Consider the following 20,590-nt stretch of genomic DNA (forward strand, 5'->3'; position numbering starts at 1 on the left):
TCTCTGATTAACTCTTCCTCTCTTACTGTAAGCAGATGATCTCTCTTCCTACATCATAAAAAAGAGAGAGGGCCAGATGTTGTGGCTTATGCCTGTAATCCCACCACTTTGAGATGCTGAGGCAGGAGGTTTGCTTGAGCCCAGGAGTCCAAGACCAGCCTGGGCAACATAGTGAGACCTACATCTTTACAAAAAATTAACAAAACTAGCCAGGCGTGGTGGCACACCTTTGTCGTCCCAGCTACTCGGTAGGTAGGAGGTGAGAAGATCACTTGAGCCCAAGAGGATGAGGTTGTGGTGAGCCATGATTGCACCGCTGCACTCCAGCCTTGGCGACAGAGTGAAAGACCCTGTCTCAAAAAAAAAAGGGGGGCCATTAACCAGAAACCCCCTCCTTTTCTGTATAACAAACTTGCAAACCTACCTATACATATACCCGTTCTGTTCTTTTTTGTTTTTAATCTTGAGAAGTTGTACCTCTTACTATCCCATCTTTTCAGGATGCTTAAGACTATCCGTTATCCCTATAAACTCATGTGTGTTCAGTCTCCCATTTCTTACCTTAATCCTTTCCATTGACTTTTTATTTACATAAACATAATTTTAGTTTTAGATTTACAGAAAAATTACAAAAATTATATAATTCTTATATACCACATTATATACCAGTTACCATATTATTAACATTTTATATATTATTTTGATACATTTGTCACAACTAAGGAACCAACATTGGTACATTACTAGTAACAAAACTCCATACTTTATTCAGATTTCACTAATTTTTTGTCAGTGTTCTTTTTCTGTTCCAATACCCCCTCCAGGATACCACATTACATTTAGTGATCATATGTCATGTTAAAAATAGTGGCTATTGGATTGGGGAAGTGCTATTTAGTAGTCCTTTATGATTGATAAGAAAAAATATTCTCAACATATTTAGTTAATTATTAGAATAGTGGGAAAGCCTATATGTAGATAGTCAGGATTCGTCAGAGCTTCCTTGCCCTTAAAATAATGGTATACCCAGTGGAAGTTTTGTGAGACTGAGTGCAGCTTCAATTAGAATGAAGGTCATCCATATATAAAAATTTGTCTTATTGTATTCAAATTATAGGTTTATACATTTTAAGAGCATATGCCTTCCTAAACAGTGAATGTTTGGATTCTTCATTCCTGGTTTTACCAGTAGACCATATAGACCTTTCTTAATTCTCAGAGCAATCAAGTGAGAAAATACAATCAAGTCCTTACATCTCTCAGTAATTAGAAATATAAGATGGAATGTGGGAGTGAGGTTCAAAGTCCCACAGAATTTACCTTTAGCATATTGTGTACAGGAGTACAGGATTAAGGTGGTATTGTGGTGATGATAATAGCAATTTTTGTAAGACAAAGTGGCTGAGTAGAATAGAGATTCTCAATCTCTCCCCCTGCCCACCAAGTCTAAGGGATAAAACACATTTCTGTCATTAACAGTAACTCGGTAATTCCCACAGGGAGGGAAATGAATGTTTGAAAAAGCCTCCCTCTTCCCCTGCTGTTTCTTTTTTTGTTGTTTTTTGAGACAGAGTCTTGCTCTGTCACCAGGCTGGAGTGCAGTGGCACGATCTTGGCTCACCGCAATCTCTGCCTCCTGGGTTCAAGTGATTCTTCTGCCTCAGCCTCCCGAGTAGCTGGGATTACAGGTATGCACCACCACACCCAGCTAATTTTTGTATTTTTAGTAGAGTACAGGTATGCACCACCACACCCAGCTAATTTTTGTATTTTTAGTAGAGCTAATTTTTGTATTTTCACCATGTTGGCCAAGATGGTCTTGATCTCCTGACCTTGTGATCCGCCCTTCTCGGCCTCCCAAAGTGCTGGGATTACAGGCCCGGCCCCGTTTCTTATATATTAATACATACTCACTCTTAAAATGTCATCTATGGATCCTCTGTACATACAGAAGCTTCCCCCTTTATCTGTAGTTTCATTTTCCACAATTTCAGTTATGTGAGGTCAAACACAGTCTGAAGATAGGTGAATACAATGCCAATAAGATTATTTTGAGAGCAAGAGATAGAAACTGCATTCACGTAACTTTTATTACAGTGTTTTATTATAGTTATTTAATTAGTTGATCTCTTACTCTGAAAAATTTATAAATTAAACTTTATCTTAGGAGTGTATTAATATGTATAGGGAAAAACCTAGTACATATAGGTTTCAGTGCTGTCTGCTGTTTCAGGCATCCACTGGTGTTCTTAGAAGTATCTCCTATGGATAATGGGGACCTCTGGTGCTTCATTTGTTTTGAAGCTCAGCTAGAACAGCATCTCCAGCATGTGATAGAGTAATTATGTTGCTAAATCCAAAGTAAACAAAAAATTTCCCATAAGGCTTGGTATTGCTTACAAGTTACACTGAATTCTAGGAAGACTATTATAAATTATAATTTAATTTATATATATATATTTAGAATTTTCACGTGCTTATACTCTAAGAGCCATCTGAATAGGAATTTGTTTGGGGCTGCCAAAAAGTGAAGTATTTTCTTAGAACAGTGAAATATCAGAAAAAATTATCTTCATTTGTCTGGAAAGCAGCATTAAGGGGGCTTTTATATTACATGAAAATATAAGCTTTGAGCAGTGATAGTATCATACCCGAGGTTTATCTAATGCACAGTTATTGCTAATTGAAAATTTTCCCCAAATACCCCACTATGACGACTTGCGATATAGTTGGCATTGGCAATTTTCGAGTTTCTACAGAGACTGAAACAACATATACATTATAAAGCTTATCGTGCTATTTCTTTAGCTATTATTTCTGTTTCTGTGAAACTTTTAAAATATTCTAAAATAATCTAGAATGGAACTCAGTCTAGATTGTGAACTCATGAAAGTGGGAATCATATCTGTCTTCTCTAGCACCTAACATTGTGCTGGGTAAATGTTGAATAAATGAGCTTTGTCCTCTGTCCTCTGAATAATTTCTGTAGGAGAGCACGTCAACAAGCTAGTCATTATATCTATTGTTAATCTTGTCGTGTTCAGCAAATAAAAATGCAAGCAAAATTTTCTAAAAATTTTATTTAAAGATTCAGTAAGCACTATTTTGATGTAATCATTAAATCCTAAGTTGAAGATTACTAAAATGGGGCTCAGCCTTTACTTTTTGAATTAGGATCTGACAGACAATTCACTAGTGTAATTGTGTCTTTGTCTGAATTCTCTGCCTGCCTGCCTGCCTGCATGGGTGGAATTCAGTAGTGTTGTTTATTTTATAGAGTGATTATTCAAATTTAAACTTAACCTCATACATTTTTGTCTTTACAGTCTAATTTGTAGTCCATTTACATAGTCTTTAAAGCAAACCTCGACATTTTGTCATAGTAACCACTGGACCCTAGTGTATTTGATGTTTGAAGAACATGGTAGTATTCATTCATTTAAGATAAAAGGATTAATAAGAAAATTTCTCTACTCCTGAGAAGAAAAAATGCCTAGCTTACAGTCTTATTTCCCACGTGCTTCTCATTGTTATAATGACGTTTTAAATATTTTTTTCAGGAATATTCGTTCTTTTGTTCATACTAGTTTGCATTTATTCTCAATATAGTGTTTTTCCCCCATAAAAGATGACACAAAACTTAAAATTCATGGCAAAAATGCGATAGTTCCATATTCATGAATTTAAGCACCTAAATTCCAGAGATAAGTATCAGAATAAAGATATTTTATTAGTTTCTGTGATCTTGGCAAGTAGCCTTTTTTATGAAGTAAAGTATTTAAGATCATATATAAATAGGCTATATAAAAACATATATAAATTAAAAGATTTTCATAATCAGACTGTCATGTACCAGATAGTGGTCTATTTGCCATGTTTTTCATACTGATTTTAAAAACTTCACTTGTATTTTAAAAATATTATCTATTGTAGTTTTACTTCTTTATTTTGCATAGTTATTGATACTAGAAAGTGAAGGACTTAATACTGAGTCGTGTACAAGACAATACATGGATGAATAGTGTGTGATGGTTGTAAAACTTCATTTTTAAAATTTACTGTTTTATGAAAAACGTCATATATAGGAAAATATCAGAGTGCAAAAATAATTTTTCATTCATTCAATAATACCTGTGACCAAAGTTTTAATTAGTTTACTAAAATTGAATTAAGTATGATTGGATGTGCAATTTTCCACATGGCTTTTAATATGATATATATTATTGTAACAAAAAGATAAAAACAGTTCTTTCGAGGGGCCTCTGCTACTTTTGGCCATTCAACTTCGGATAATTTATCCTATTGTCTGAAATGGTAAGTGATGCAAGTCTAATTATCAAGGATTATTTTAATTTTATTCCACAGTTCCAAGGAAAATTGCATATTTAGACCTCTAGAGTTTGACTAAATCACAGCATTTAATCAGCTGGCATAATTTATACACCGTTGAGAACTGAGATTATGTATTAAAAAACTTTTAATACCGGCTTTTTGTTTAAGGGCATTAGAACCATTCTAAGCAAGTGAATCTTTCTTTAGATTATCATTACCTTTTCCATTATCTACAAAGGGGTACTAGAAAGCAACTTGAAGAAAATTCTTTTCCCATTCTGTTTTACTTTTTAAAATATTTCTGCTCTCTCAGTCTCTAGTTTTCAATCTATCTAAAAAAAAAAATTTCCTAAATTTTGTGTTAAGATTTTTTCTTTTTCATTTTAAATATTGGGTTTGTATTACATATTTAGGTATATTTCATCTACTCTGTTTATCATCTCCATACACAATAGGCAGGCAAGCTCAAGTTTAAAAGCAAGGCTTTTGAGAACTCACTTTTAAAGCATTTTCTCTTGTTGTGGGTTTTTTTGTTTTGTTTTGTTTTTTTGGCCAGGGGGTGTAGCCAGAATTAGACTTACATTGCTGCTTCTATGTTTGCCACTTCCTGATCCATTGTAGAGCATGATTTTCAGTTGTCTTTTTCATTGTATTTTGATTGGAAAGCCTGAAACAAATAGTATTTTGTTGTTTGCAGGACTTCCTTGGGAATTCAGATTGGTGAGGGAAAATATATAGGAAAATTATTTATTTTGCAATTTTGTTAAAAAGGAAATCCCAAGTAGTTATCCTTGATAAGATTCTTTAGTATCTTAAAATGCCTGTGGTGTCTTAGAATAAAACAATATATTTTTTATGACAGAATGTTAACTATGTATATAAAGGTTGGGTTGACAATTTTGATTGTGAACTTTGATATTTTTGAACCTTTGAATGTTCCAATATTGGGTTTATTTTAAAACTTGATAGATATTCAACCATTTTATTATAATCAGATTTTTCTATTCTTAGTCATTCTTTAGAGTGGGAAAGTTTCAGAAGTTGAGGAAGAGATGAATTGAAACTTTAAGAATAAATACGAGGCTGGGTGCGGTGGCTTACGCCTGTAATCCCAGCACTTTGGGAGGCCAAGGCAGGCAGATCACTTGAGGTCAGGAGTTCGAGAACAACGTGGCCAACGTGTTGAAACCCTGTCTCTGCTAAAAATAAAAAATTTGCCGGGCTTGGTGGTGCGTGCCTGTAATCCCAGCTGCTCCGGAGGCAGAGGCAGGAGAATCACTTGAACCCGTTGAACCCGGCCGGGAGGTGGAGGTTGCAGTGAGCCAAGATTGTGCCGCTGCACTCCAGCCTGGGCGAGAGTGAGACGACGCTGTCCCAAAAAAAAAAAAAAAAAAAGAATAAATACTAAATTTATCATTGTTTTACCTTTTCAGTCAGAAATTGGCTTTGGAAAAATGGAAACCTACATCAAATTGGAAAAGCTTGGAGAGGTAAGTAAATATTTATTTAAAAAATGTAAGACATTTTTTTCTTATTCATCGTTCAAACTCTGTTACTCCACAGTTTTTGTTAACCTGGAAAAAACATAAATACTGATGTCAACAAGATTATATACTTGTTCTGGAAAGGTAACAGAGTTTCTAGGAGTTAGGGTCTTCAATTCTTGAAATTATCCCATCAGTTTGAGAGGAAATGAATTTTTTTTATAGCTTTGAAATTTTTATTGAAGCAGAAAGTATTATGTTTTCTTGATAACAAAGTAGGCATTTGTCACTTAGTCTACTGGCAGTCTACTGTCTGTGCCACCATGGGAAATTGCATGAGTTCAGACCCGTGAAAAATCAGAATAAAGATAAAAACACATTTTTTAAAGGTTAAGGAAATTCTTAAGATCTTGGTTTTCTTGAACTTGCTACTAGTACTACTGATTCGAAATGGCCTACCTCCTATAGTAGGAAAGGGCAAAGAAAATAATAGTTAATAGGGAACCCTTAAAGGAGCTTGAGGGCTGTCCTGGCAATAATAGAAGAGATCCTTGTTTTTTAAAGGAGAGTTAATGTACAAAGATTCTGAAAAGTCTAGAAACATGGGTAAAATTTTTATGATTGCCGGGCGCGGTGGCTCACGCCTGTAATCCCAGCATTTTGGGAGGCCGAGGCGGGTGGATCACGAGGTCAGGAGTTCGAGACCAGCCTGGCCAACATGGTGAAACCCCGTCTGTACTGAAAACACAAAAATTAGCCGGGCGTGGTGGCAGGCGCCTGTAATCCCAGCTAATGGGGAGGCTGAGTCAGGAGAATCGCTTGGAACCAGAAGGTGGAGGTTACAGCAAGCCAAGATCGTGCCACTGCACTCTAGCCTGGGCGAAAGAATGAAACTCCATCTCAAAAAAAAAAAAAAAAAAATTTATGATTTAACAATATGTACATTACATTTTCATTTTTCAGCTAATATGTTCAATTAGTGTCCATCAGTCTCCATATACCACTGCAGGTAAAGCACCTTTGATTTTAAAGCTATTGATCTAATTGTTAATCTGAAATAAAGTACAAAAAGTAAATATTTTGTCTATGTTTTTATACTGTTGAGGCACTCTGTAATGTTACAGAAGTATGGAAGCTGTGCATATGAACTGAAAGTCCTGTTTACTGTAAGAAAAGCCAAGGCTGATCATTGTGTGTTTTTCTTTTCAAGATGGAATTTAACAATGCTTAGAAACTAGACATTCAGGTAGAGCTCTTTATTATAAGATGGTATTAAATAGACTCTTATACTTTTGATGTGTCCTTTAAAAATATATTTTATAGGGTACATATGCAACAGTATATAAAGGAAGAAGTAAATTGACAGAGAATTTGGTGGCATTAAAAGAGATCCGATTGGAACATGAAGAAGGTGCACCCTGCACAGCTATAAGAGAAGGTATAATAATTATACAGAACATTTTAAAATCAAAGTGGTGGAATAAGAGTTTATTTTTTATAAGTAAAAAGAGCTCAGATATACAAGTAATGACTGGAAAATATTAAACCTTTGAAAAGCTAATTTCTAAAACATATTCAAAAGAAAGGGATTAATTATATTAGTGTATAACTTAAAATGAAATCTGAATTCATTAAAAATCACTATCATAGACAACTATTTGTCATAAGGAAATGTTATATATTGGTACATGAGGAACATGGTAACTATAAATTAACCAGATAAACTAAATAAATTAAAAAACAGTGTGTAAACATATTTATATCATAGTACCATTTTATAAAGAAGATTATTCAGAAAATGGCTTGAGGCAACTGATTAGTAATGTGGAGGGGAAAAATGGTTCCTTGTACTTTATATCTAAATTAATCCCAGAAGTTTCAAAAGTTAACATTTAAGAAAAATACAGAAGATGATATGGAGAATATTATAATATTGGGGACAATTTTAAGTATTATAATATCAAACCCAGTAGTATAAAAGAAAAAGTTGATTTCCATGAACTGTTTTTTTTTTTTTTTTTTTTTTCTTTTGAGAGGGAGTCTCGCTCTGTCGCCCAGGCTGGAGTGCAGTGGCGAGATCTCGGCTCAGTGCAAGCTCTGCCTCCTGGGTTCACGCCATTCTCCTGCCTCAGCCTCCCGAGTAGTGGGGACTACAGGCGCCTGCCATCACGCCCAGCTAACTTTTTTTTGTATTTTTTAGTAGAGATGGGGTTTCACCATGTTAGCCAGGCTGGTCTTGATCTCCAGACCTCATGATCCGCCTGCCTCGGCCTCCCAAAGTGCTGGGATTACAGGCGTGAGCCACTGTGCCCAGCCTCCATGAACAGTTTTACAACCAATCCTGTTGGTAAATTATTGCTTTGAACTTAAGAGAATCTTTTTTTTTTTTTTTTTTTTTTTTTTTTTAAAAAAATAGCATTGTTGCCCAGGCTGGTCTTGAACTCCTAGGCTCAAGTGATCCGCCTGCCTTGGTCTCTCAAAAGTGCTGGGATTATAGGGGTGAGCCATCGTCCAAGGCCTAAACTTAAGAGAATCTTTTAATCAGTTCATATGTTCAACTTACTTCAGATTTTTATAAAGACTGCCACAGACTAAACAATTGTCTTTCTTTTTCTGTTTTGCAGTTTCACTATTAAAGGATTTAAAACATGCAAATATAGTAACCTTACATGACATTGTTCACACAGATAAATCCTTGACTTTGGTGTTTGAGTATCTGGTAAGCATCTCATAAAAATTCGGTATTTAACTTTGCTTTAGAAAAACATAGTAAATTGGACTTTTAGTTTGTTTTTTATTTTTCTTTAAACTGCAGCTGTGCTTAGATAAATTGGACTTTTTAACAGCCCAAGGGACTTTATTGTTTAGTTATCAGTTTTTCATTAAATTATGTGTACGGTGCATCCAATATCTTTTCTTGAAAAACAACTTATTTTGAAAAACACTATTAAGTGAACCAGTCACAACATTCTGAAAACGGTGTGTCACATAGCAGAGTGCTGTGTTTTTCCAGGATAAAGACCTGAAACAGTACATGGATGACTGTGGAAACATCATGAGCATGCACAATGTAAAGGTAGGTTTTCTTTCGTGTGTAATTTTTAAATTTTGTTTAAAGCATAGGTGAACCATTATATAATGAAATGTACCAGCCTCATAACTCTTCTTCAGGGTTTTCTGTTTGGCCTTTTAAATAGGTTATTGTCCTCTGAACGTGCAGTATTTACCCAGAACTTCTGTTTACTATACTATAGCTTTCTTAGGATCAGACCTTTTTGTAGAACCACTTCATTCTTTTGACATTTCACATTACAACTGATTGTCCTAATATAGAATATATGTACAGGTGTATTCTGCTTTAAAAAAAATTCAGAATAAATACGAATGATGGGTGCATTCTGTGAAAGGCCTTCTTTAAATAGTGAACTCCCTAAATAAATGGTATTTAATTGTAAAACAACAACTTTTCAGGACTAATGAATAAGGCCAGAACATGCAGGTTTTGTGAACACTAACTATGCTGGAAATACCAATCTGTACTGTCAGGAAGAAGAGTAAGATAATTGGTGTGATTTCTTACTACAACATATTTAAAAATTTAATGCTAAAAAAGTTTGCCATAAAATCAGTGCCAGATGATACCCAGAAGTTATTAACTGAGTAACAGCATCCAGCATAGTTTGTATTCTTATAGTAGGTTTCTTTGACCTGAGTAGTGTATCCAAATTTAGCAAAGATTTATTTATCCAAACTTAGTCAACAATATGTAAGAACCTATTCTGAAAATAGGCTGTCGCAGCTGTGTGCTTCAGACATTTCTAATTCTGTAGGTAGTAATTTTAAACTTACATTTTAAAAAAATAGTAAGTTTGGTGGTTATACAGGAGAGCCAGTTTCTGTTACTAAAAGACAGCTCAGAACATATGGATAACACATTGCTAAGGATTTTTAAAAAGGGCTTTAAATGTACTTCCATATATATTCTGTCAGGGTTGTTTTCATCATATTTTACATTTTTTGTTTGCAAAGTGTTATAACTGTCATTTTGTATCTTTTTTGGTTTTAATTTTGTTTTACCTGCTTTTTTTATTAGCAATAATTTGAAAATAAAACAAGGTCCTTAATGATGATAATTTCACAAATGTTGGGACGTTTATTTCTTTAATGCCAAGTTTACATGATTAGCTTAAGTTGGAAAGCGTTTTATTATTTATTTGTTTAAATGGCCTTTATACTTTCAAAATACAAAGTGTAACAGGAATTCATTTAAATAGTAATTTTAGAGTTTTAAAAACATAATTATGTAGACTGCAGAGACTCTGGCACAGAGAATTCATTCAGGCGTACCGTTGACCTGCTGCCTTGGCTGCCTCAGTGTTCGGATGCTCTGTTTTTCACCTACAAATGAACTGAGGGGAAACTCTTGAATCCTCTGTACTTGGGGTTCTTTTTGTTAACCCCAGAGAATCAAAGGTCTTATGTGTTCCATAACCCTCTTTCTACCAAAATCTACAACAAAAACTCTACCATTAGCCTTACAGGAATTGCTTTTTTCAGAGTCATTCAGAACACTACAGTGCTAATGCCCCTTTGTGAATCACAGTAGATTTTGAAGGCTGAGTAGGAGGTGCTGAAAGTAAAGTACCCAAGAGATGAGTGATAGAAGCTGGTTTAAGTTATTTTTATAGTAAGTAATTTGCCAGAGCTATGCAGCAGCTTTCTCTTTGATACCTCAGACTTTTCATAAAATCACCAATTCCAATGCCTTACTTTAAAGACACTGCCCCAGATCAGAGTTTTTGTTTGTTGTTTTTTTTTTTTTTTTTTTTTTTTTAAGGAGAGATGGGTGGGAGGGGGGTTGGTTGGTTGTTGTGCCAGAATTTTATAATTAAACTATGTAAACCTTAGTAGGCCTGTAAGTTTATGAGGATTTTTTTTTTTAAGTCATTTTCCACAGTAAATCAACTGTTACTGCTAGGAGGAAGTTTCATTTTAAAAAATATTTCCATAGATACTGTTAGACTAAAAGAAATAGGTAGATGCTTCAAATAGAATAATAAACTATTAAATTCAGAAAGCCACTATAAAAGGAAAAAGACATTGTACTTAAGGGTGCAATTACTTTCTTTTTCCTGTTACAATGTTCTAGGCCAGCTGCTTTTCTGTTACCATCATTTATGCTTATACTAAAGCATGTCTCATCTGTAAGACTAATTTTTATTTATTTGTTTCTACAGCTGTTTCTATACCAAATTCTACGTGGTTTGGCATATTGCCATAGAAGAAAGGTATTGCATCGAGACTTGAAACCACAGAACCTCCTCATTAATGAAAAAGGAGAATTAAAGCTAGCAGATTTTGGTATGGAATGTATGAGATATTTATTAGTACTTCCAGGTTCTTAAATGTAAAAGATCAACCACTGTCATAATATGCCATTGCTTTTATGTGGGTGTGGAAATTTTCTCGGTAGCCCACAGAATAAGATATTTGACAGAACTTTGATTGGTGATTTATGTTGGTTATTAGCAGCAAATTCTAAAAGGCACAGGCTGTTCTTGGGTGTGGACAAAGACCCCTAGGGCTCCTGAGACCCTTGTAGGAGGCCTCTAGATGTAAATATATTACCAAAATTGTACCATCTGTTCTTTGCCTTTTTCACTGTGTTAATATTTGCAATGATGATCCCAAAGTAATAACGCATAAAACTATACACTATGCATCAAAGAGTAGTGGCACCAAAATATATACTGTATTCTTTTTTTTTTTTTTTTTTTTTTTTTTTTGAGACAGCATTTTGCTCTTAAAGCCCAGGCTGGAGTGCAGTGGTGTGATCTTGACTCACTGCAACCTCTGCCTCCTAAGGGTTCAAGTGACTCTCCTGCCTCAGCCTCCCAAGTAGCTGGGATTATAGGCATGCACCACCATGCCTGGCTAATTTTGTATTTTTAGCGTGACCAGTGCCATGTTGGTCAGGCTGAACTCGAACTCCTGACCTCAGGTGGTCCACTCACCTTGGCCTCCCAAAGTGCTGGGATTACAGGTGTGAGCCACCATGCCCAGGCCATCATTGTATTCTTTACCACTACACTTACGTAAAGGAAAAACTGTCAGTTACACTTACATGATGAAGCAATAAAATTTATTAATTATATTTAATTTCCATCCTTGACTGCATTTCTTTTTAATATTTTATGTGATAAAATGGGAAGTGTACATAAAACTCATTTGCTGCACCCACAAATAATGCGATTACCTCTCAAGGAAAGGTGCTCATGTGATTATTTGAGTGCAAATTGAACTAGCCCTGTTATTTGAAGGGACACCATTTTTACTTAAATGACTGAAAGACAAACTGTTATTCAGACTTAGGTATTTGGCAGACATTTTCCTGACAATGAATGAAGGAAGCCTGTCATTTCAAGGAAAAGAACTGTCACTATTTCTTGCCAATAAAAAAATTGAAGTTTTCAAGCAAAAATTAGAGTTTGGAAATTTGGATCTGCTTTGAGTTTGATGGCTTTTCAATACTTACAGACTTCTCTGATGAGACCAATGTTGATGTTAACAAACACGATTTTCGATATGCTGAAAAAGTGTATAAACATTTGGAATGTATAACTCAGGGAACCACTGTTTTCCAAATGGCTAATGCATGGTATTACAGAATCATGCATGGATAAAAGACCCATTTAAAGTACAAGGTCAATGAATTTTAGTGCAACAAAAGCATGAGAGGTTCATCGTTATAGTTTTTGTTACCACATAGCTTTTAAGAGACCACTTACTTTCTAGTTCTGATGTAGTGTCAAATAAGACTATTCACATTTATCAGAAAAGGCTATTAAAATGCCCTCCTCTTTTCAACCTCATATCTGTGTGAGATTTGATTTCCTTCATATATATATATGTATGTTGTGATATGTATATTTGATCCATTTTGATACATATTGTGATATGTATCAAAGCACCATATCACGAAACATCGAATGCAAAAACAGATGTGGAATCCAGTTGTCTTCTATTAAAATAGACTTTAGGCCAGACACGGTGGCTCGGGATGTAATCCCAGCACTTATGAGGCTGAGGTGAGAGGATCACTTGAAGCCGGGAGTTTAAGACCAGCCTGGGCAACATAGCAAGACCCCATCTCTACACCAAAAACAAGACTTAAAAGAGATTTACAAAAATGTAAAAGAAGGCCATTCTTCTTACTAAGTTTTGTTTTTATAAAAAAAAGTCTTCCATAAAAATGTCATTCATGCTACATATAATGGGTGGTATTTTTAAAGAGAAAATAATATTTTAAAATTTGCTAAGTTTTAATTTCTAATGTGGCAAATATCAGTAAATATATCCACAAAAATAAAAGCTCTTATTAGGTCTTTGATAATTTTCAAGAGTATAAAATGGGTCTTGAGAGCAATGAGTTTAGAAGCAACTACTGAAAGGAGTTCCCTTAATATACCTGCCACCATTACTCTGTATTTATTGTATGCTCAGTAATTTAATTGCAGCTATTTATCTATTTTTTTTAGGCCAATCTGGTTTTAAGGGAATTGAAAGTAAAATTAAATGCTCTTTTTGCTTCTAGAAAGTAAACTTTCATGTTGAAGGAACTTTGTAGAGTAGCTTTGAATTTTTTGTGTCCCCCATTCTGAGAGTTTGAATACTCTTGGAGAACTTAGTTTTTAAAAACCCATGCAGTTTTCCATAACTAAATTTATAATTTTTTTCATAAATGATTATGGTAGTTTTTTGTTTGTTTTGAGACAGGGTCTTGCTCTGTCATCCTGGCTGGAGTGTAGTGGTGCAGTCTCAGCTCACTACAACCTTCGCCTTCTGGGTTCAAGCAATTCTGGTGCCTCAGCCTCCCAAATAGCTGCGATTACAGGGGTGCCCACCACGCCCAGCTAATTTTCGTATTTTTAGTAGAGATGGGGTTTCACCATGTTGTTCAGGCTGGTCTCAAACTCCTGGCCTCAAGCAATCCTCCTGCCTTGGCCTCCCAAAATGCTGGGATTACAGGTGTGAGCCATCACACCTGGCTTTGATTATGGTAGTTTTGTTTGGAGTATTTCATTAAATTTGATAAATACGAGTGTTTCAAGTATTACTCTTCACTGTTATTAAATGGTGAGTTTATTCTGGAAATTCCTATACTTTTGCTCGTTTAGTACTTTGCCATTTGAAGAGTAAATTACTTTTTGCATTTCCTTCCTTAAAAAGGAAATATGTGGGTTACCTGTGTTTGAACAACAAATTATAAGCTATTTACATATGCTTTCATAAAGTCTCTTCTTGGGCATAGTTTATGTTGTTATTTCCCTTATAATAATTGTTACTCTCTCTTTCTCTTTTTTCTTTCTCTCTCCTTCCCCCAGCCACCATTTCCTTTTCACCCTTTTTCCTTCTCCTTGTCTTTCTTAGCTAACCTGCATGTAATGCTCTTTATTCCCAATCCCAAAATGAATGGCGGTGAAGAGAAATACTTCAGGAGGCCAAGGCGGGTGGATCACATGAGGTCAGGAGTTCAATACCAGCCTGACCAACATGGTGAAACCCTGTCTCTCCTCAAAATAGAAAAGTTAGCTGGGCATTGTGGTGGACACCTGTAATCCCAGCTATTTGGGAGGTTGAGGCAGGAGAATTGCTTGAACTCAGGAGGCAGAGGTTGCAGTGAGCCAGGATCATGCCACTGCATGACAGAGCGAGACTTCATCTCAAATAAAAAAAGAAAAAAAGCAAAAGGAATGTCAAGGACTATAAAAAATTTGCCTTTGGCTGGGTATGGTTGCTGATACTTGTAACCCTAGCACTTTGGAAGGCCCCGCAGGCGGATTGCTTGAGCTCAGGAGTTCAAGACCAGTCTGGGCAATATGGCAAAAACCTGCCTCTACAAAAAATTAAAAATTATCAAGGTGTGGTGGTGTGCACCTCTAGTCCTAGCCACTTGGGAGGCTGAGATGGTAGGATCAGTTGTGCCCGGGAGGTTGAGGCTTCCGTGAGTCATGATCAAGCCACTTCATTCTAGCCTGGTTGACAGAGCAAGACCCTGTCTCAAAAAGAAGAAGAAAAAAACAGCAACTACTTTTATCAGGGAATACTCTGAGTGCTTTAAATTTTGCTTCCAACCTCACAAAGCAAGCCAGGCAAATTTTACCCACAAGGCAACAGGAAATTCTGATTATTCCATGAGGTAGTATATTCAACTCTGTCTCTATTTCTTCCTTTTTCTTTTTTTGGTTGCATAGTAAATATGACTTCATGTGAAGGAGGGTCATATAACTTTGAGTATTTATACTATAAGTTGTTCTCTGTCCCTCTGAAAATTCTACCCTTTTCCCATGATCAGTGAAAATCAGAAGTCTAGGAAGTAGTGATATAGACAGATATTTTCACTAATGATAGAAAATGGCTTGAATAATAATGCCATATCACATTTAATTACTTTGGTTTAGGAGAGATTGTTTCATTTCATTCCAATCATTATTGAAATTCTAATTGTGAACTAGAAGTCCATGTAGACAAACACCATAGTTCGGAATCCTCTCAGGAGTGGGAGAGTAGGATGCTGAGGAAACTATAACTGGTAATTTGCGTTGATACGGTATGTTACAGGATAAGCACGTTTGCAACCCTGTCCTTTGCCTTCCTATAACCCACTTCTAATATCAAGAAGAGAGGTCAGAAAGCTACCTCCATCTTGTTAATTAATTACCAAAATTGGTATGAAAATAATTTGTTGGACTTACTTCACCAAGTTGAGATGCTAGAGTAAAATTTGTAATTAAATGAAATAATGTCAACATTGTTCCAGTTATAACCTTTCACCATTATACTGAACTGAAATAGTATATGAGTCCTGCCTAATTAAATTTCTGAGATTGTTTCTGTAACCTTATTCAGTAAAATAAAGTATTGATTTTTTATTTTGTGACATTTTTCTTTAATATTTTAATCAGATATACAAAGTTATATACAACAGCAATCTCAGCCTAAAAAATAAATTCTTCCTTGCTTTGGCAAAATAAATTTATAATTTTCCAGATATTTTTTAAAGTTGCTTCTTCAGGTCATAATTTAGAGGCTTCGAGGTAGTAACTCTCACACTAGTGACTCGAGATAAAGTTGTAAACTCTAGCCTTTATTTCTGGATTATCAATAGATTCCATATTAAATTAGCAAAGGAATGGCAAATGTTTTATATCACTTACACCAAGCTTGTCCAACCCATGGCCCATGGGCTATATATGGCCCAGGATGGCTTTGAATGCAGCCCAACACAAATTTGTAAACTTCCTTAAAACATTATGAGACTTTTTTGCGATTTTTTTTTTTTTTTTTTTAAGGTCACAGCTGTTGTTAGTGTTAGTGTATTTTATGTGTGGCTTAAGACAGTTCTTCTTCCATTGTAGCCCAGGGAAGCTAAAAGATTGGACACCCCTGACATAAACAGCAATTAATAATATCCAAGGACAACGAAGTCTGTCTTACTCCAAAATCATCCATGTAACTTAAAACCTAAAAAGGGAGTACAGAACAGCATTGTAATTTTATTCCAAGGAAATTGTCCCTAAGTCAATTTCTGCAAAGAAATTGTCAGTAAATCTCAATGAGATTATGGACCAATAACTTTACAGTTTTTGATAAAAAATGGTATAGCAAATGAAAGTTGTAATCAGGTTAAAAGGTGACAAAAGCTCATAGCTGTTAGAAGTAAAATTGTGTTATCTCAATGTCATTGGCCTATTTTGGATTAATTTAATTGCAGCTGAGAAATAATTTTGGCATCATGATTCATGGACAGAAGGAAAACATCTTAAGTTTAGATTCACCCAGAATACTTCACCAGGTGTATTCAAACATAAAAGTAAGCATAGTCTCTGGTTGTGGAATTCTTGTTTAGTTCAACTATGTAAGGATTTGCCGACTTAGGGCCACATGCACTCAACAAATTCATAAAGTTAACAGTGGTGAAGCCTCAAGAAGCTACGAGTTAACCATCTCAGGCATCCCTTTGAATGGAGTCATGGTGAGAACAGGGTCTGAGAGATCCATTAAAGCTTTTTCATAACCCTTTGTTTTATTTTCTCTATGAAGGACTAGCCCGAGCCAAGTCAGTTCCCACAAAGACCTACTCAAATGAAGTTGTCACACTATGGTACCGGCCACCTGATGTGCTTCTTGGTTCCTCGGAGTACTCAACACAGATTGACATGTGGTAAATACATACAGATATCACTGACATTTATTATTTTGAAAGAATGTAACTGTTAATGCAGGATGTATTGATAAGTATATACTTTTAAGGAGGTATTATTTTAAAGAGCCATAATATAACAGTGATTAATGAGTTCTGGCATGGGAATTAGATTACCTAGGTTTAAATACCAATTCTGCCATTTAGAACTATGTGGTAACTTTATTCAAATTACTGGCCTTTGCCTCAGTTTCCTCATTTAAGGAAATGGGAATAGTAACAATAACTACTTTGAAGTGTTGTACATGATGTTAAGATTAAATGAACACTCAGAAGAGTGCTTTATGAGACATTCAAGAGTATCTGATACATAGTAATTTAAAACAAAATTATCATTTTATCATCATTTAATATTCACCAAAATCTTTCTGCTTTAACTTGAACTAAAAGTAATAATTAAAATACTGTAGTCATCTTTCTCACACACCACTTCGATCTTGACACTCTTCTACTCAAACACCGTTACTGCCACCCCCTTCATTACCTATAGAATAAGGTACAATTAATTCCTCAGTCTGATACTTAAGGATTTCCATAAGATGTCTCTAAACTACCTTTTCCAACTTATTTCAGACTGTTTCTCAACACATATGTTCCCTTTTAACAAAATGGCCTACTCACTATATCTCAGGAATAATGTGGACTTTCCTAGCTTTGCTCTTGGTGTTCATACCAGTCCACCCATCTGGAATGCCCATTCCGGTGCTCTAACTTGGGCTCATTCCTAGTAACGTTCAAAACACAGCTTTTCATAAATCCTTTCCTGAATATACTCTAGCCTCTGTTGGCAGTTCCTTCCTCTGAACTGTGGTTGCATTTATTTTCTATGTTCTTCATGTGGTAATAAGTCCTATACCTATTTCTGTTGCTATCTTGAACAGTTATATAAAATGTCTCATACAACTTTTTTAAATTAATTTTTAATATTGTAAAATACTCATAAAATTTATCATTTTAACCTAAGTGTACAGTTGTGAGACATTGAGTACATTTATATTGTTATGCAACTATCACCACTATCTATTTACCTCCAGAATCTTTTTCATCTTGCAAAACCAAAACTCTGTACCCATTTAACAATTTCTTCCTATTCCCCTCCCCTACCTCCAGTTTCTGGTAACCACTGTTCTATATTACTTTCTGTCTCCGTGAATTTGACTGTTCCAAGTACCACTTACGAGTAGAATCATGCAGTGTGTGTCCTTTCGTGACTGGCTTATTTCATTTGGCATAATGTCTTTAAGGTTCATTCACATTGTAGTGTATGCCAGAATTTCCTTCCTTTTTAAGGCTAAAAATACTCCATTAAATATATATTCCACATTCTGTTACCCATTTATCCATTGATGGACATTTGGGTTGCTTCCACCTTTTGACTATTGTAAATAATGCTGTTGTGCACATGGGTATACAAATACCTTTTCAGGACCCTGCTTTCAATTATCTCTCTCTCCTTCTCTTTTTCTTTTTAAGAGACGTTGTCTCACCATGTTGTCCAGGCTGGTCTTAGAATCCTGGGCTCAAGCAATCCTCCTGCATTGGCCTGATTTCAGTTCTTTTAGATATATACCTAGGAGTTTAATTGCTGGATCATATAGTAATTCTATTTTTAATTTTTTGAGAAACCACCATACTGTTTTCCATAGCAACTATATCATTTTACTTTCTATATAACACTTAATATGTAAAATTAACTTTTATATATAGTTGCTAGATTACGAGCCCTTTAATGGAAGGATTATGTCTTAAACTATGTGTGTACATACAGCTCCTAGATGACTATTCTAGGAACCACCATTTTATCTCTGAACCACCATCCTTTTCTTTTCCTTCTCTTACACACACCACCTTGTACCAACATGTTCTACCTCTGCTTCCTGCATCAAAACGTCTTGAATCATTTGTTTCTCTCCATTTCTCCTGCCTAGCTTAGGTCACTGTCATCTCCTAGATTACCATAATATCTCTTCAGTTGTTTTTCCCCACTCCTGTCTTTGCTGTTCAATCCATGGTCTACACTATTGCTAATACAAGGATTCAGTGAGATAATTGGTGCACTTAAAAAACATTTCTAACACATAGTAAATCTTCAGTCACTGTTGGCTTTGTTATTCTTCAAGGATTATGCAAAGGAGAGTTGGATATTTTAAGTGGGAAAAATGGATATAGCAATTTAGAAATTGAGACAAATAGGGTAAAAGTGAACAAATTAGTTAGACCTAAAATATCTCTTCAGGAGGTTTTCCAACAGGCTAGTGCAAAATTCTGCAGAGAGGCAATCTTAAGGAAAAGATTCTTGTGCTTCATAATATGTAAATGAATTGCTAAATTATTTTCATGATCTATTTTAAAGGGGTGTTGGTTGCATTTTCTTTGAAATGGCTTCTGGAAGACCTTTATTTCCAGGATCAACTGTGGAAGATGAACTGCACTTAATTTTCCGACTGCTAGGTAACAGAAGAAATCTTTTCCCAGTGATTTTGCACCCACAATTGACTAGCTTGATAGGACTGTATCTCTAAAATACATATTTTAAAATTTGATACTGAGACTAACATAAACAGCTGTTACTTAGAAAAGTTAGAATGGACACTATGAAGATAGATTGTTCTAGGTAACTTCATCTGCTAAGTTTTATCTTTGCGACAAAGATTTTATGGAAAAACAGATATAATTAGTATGGAAAATTGGATGTCAGCATATTATTAAGGAATATTGCTAACTTTTGTGGTATCAACTGGATAGAAAAAGGGCCAGGCATCCTTTTTACAGTATCATTGCAAAGTCCAAACAAAAAGTCCATGTACATTTATTTCTGTCATTTCAATTGCAGTTGAAATAGTTAAGTCATCTGGTAAATGTAAATTGTTCTCTAAGACACTTTGTTATATATATGCGTATATAATTTTTATATATAAATTTTATATATATTTATAAATATAATTAAATTTTTTTTTTAATTCAGGAACTCCATCTCAGGAAACTTGGCCAGGTATTTCTTCAAATGAAGAGTTCAAGAACTACAGCTTTCCAAAATATAAACCACAGCCTCTAATTAACCATGCACCCAGGTATTTTTTTTTTCTTATGTGAAAGGGGAAAACACATGATTCTTTTCAATCTTTTGAAGGATTAGTCACAGTAAGGATTCAGGAAAAAATACATAATACACATAATCCTTATATATTTTAGGATCTTATTTAATTTTGAACTGTACATGTATTAGAATTCTACAGTTTATGTAGATAGTTACTTTTCCCAGAAAGAAGACATTGATTAATGCCTTATTCCATACCACAAAGATTATGATGAAATTCCTGTTTTGCTTTCTACAGAATTATTCTGTATTTACTTAACAAAAACCTAAGAAAGGGTTATGTAAGTAAAATTTTGACTCTATAACACAAGGTAACCTATCAGTATTTTGACCAGTGTTAATGATGTAATTCATATTTGAAGAATATAAACTCTGTCCGATTCCTTAGCAAAATATAACATCTAAACGTCAGCC

At 34.9% G+C, this 20,590-nt stretch overlaps 1 protein-coding gene and 1 non-coding gene across 2 annotated transcripts in view; both read left to right on the plus strand.

The window, feature by feature from the left end:
* CDK17 (cyclin dependent kinase 17) overlaps positions 1–20,590 on the plus strand; it is a 115,818-nt gene that overhangs the window by 88,475 nt on the left and 6,753 nt on the right. Inside the window, exons 6-13 of the mRNA XM_030819794.1 lie at positions 5,766–5,822; positions 7,140–7,254; positions 8,441–8,535; positions 8,830–8,892; positions 11,054–11,177; positions 16,920–17,040; positions 19,433–19,530; positions 20,045–20,150. Coding sequence (XP_030675654.1) covers positions 5,766–5,822; positions 7,140–7,254; positions 8,441–8,535; positions 8,830–8,892; positions 11,054–11,177; positions 16,920–17,040; positions 19,433–19,530; positions 20,045–20,150 — 779 coding nt within the window. The remainder of the gene's footprint in view (positions 1–5,765; positions 5,823–7,139; positions 7,255–8,440; positions 8,536–8,829; positions 8,893–11,053; positions 11,178–16,919; positions 17,041–19,432; positions 19,531–20,044; positions 20,151–20,590) is intronic.
* LOC115837189 lies at positions 2,626–2,762 on the plus strand. The gene has a single exon (XR_004032206.1). It is a non-coding gene; the product is annotated as a U4 spliceosomal RNA (small nuclear RNA).

Source organism: Nomascus leucogenys, chromosome 10 (assembly GCF_006542625.1).
Source record: "Nomascus leucogenys isolate Asia chromosome 10, Asia_NLE_v1, whole genome shotgun sequence".
Taxonomy (NCBI): domain Eukaryota; kingdom Metazoa; phylum Chordata; class Mammalia; order Primates; family Hylobatidae; genus Nomascus; species Nomascus leucogenys.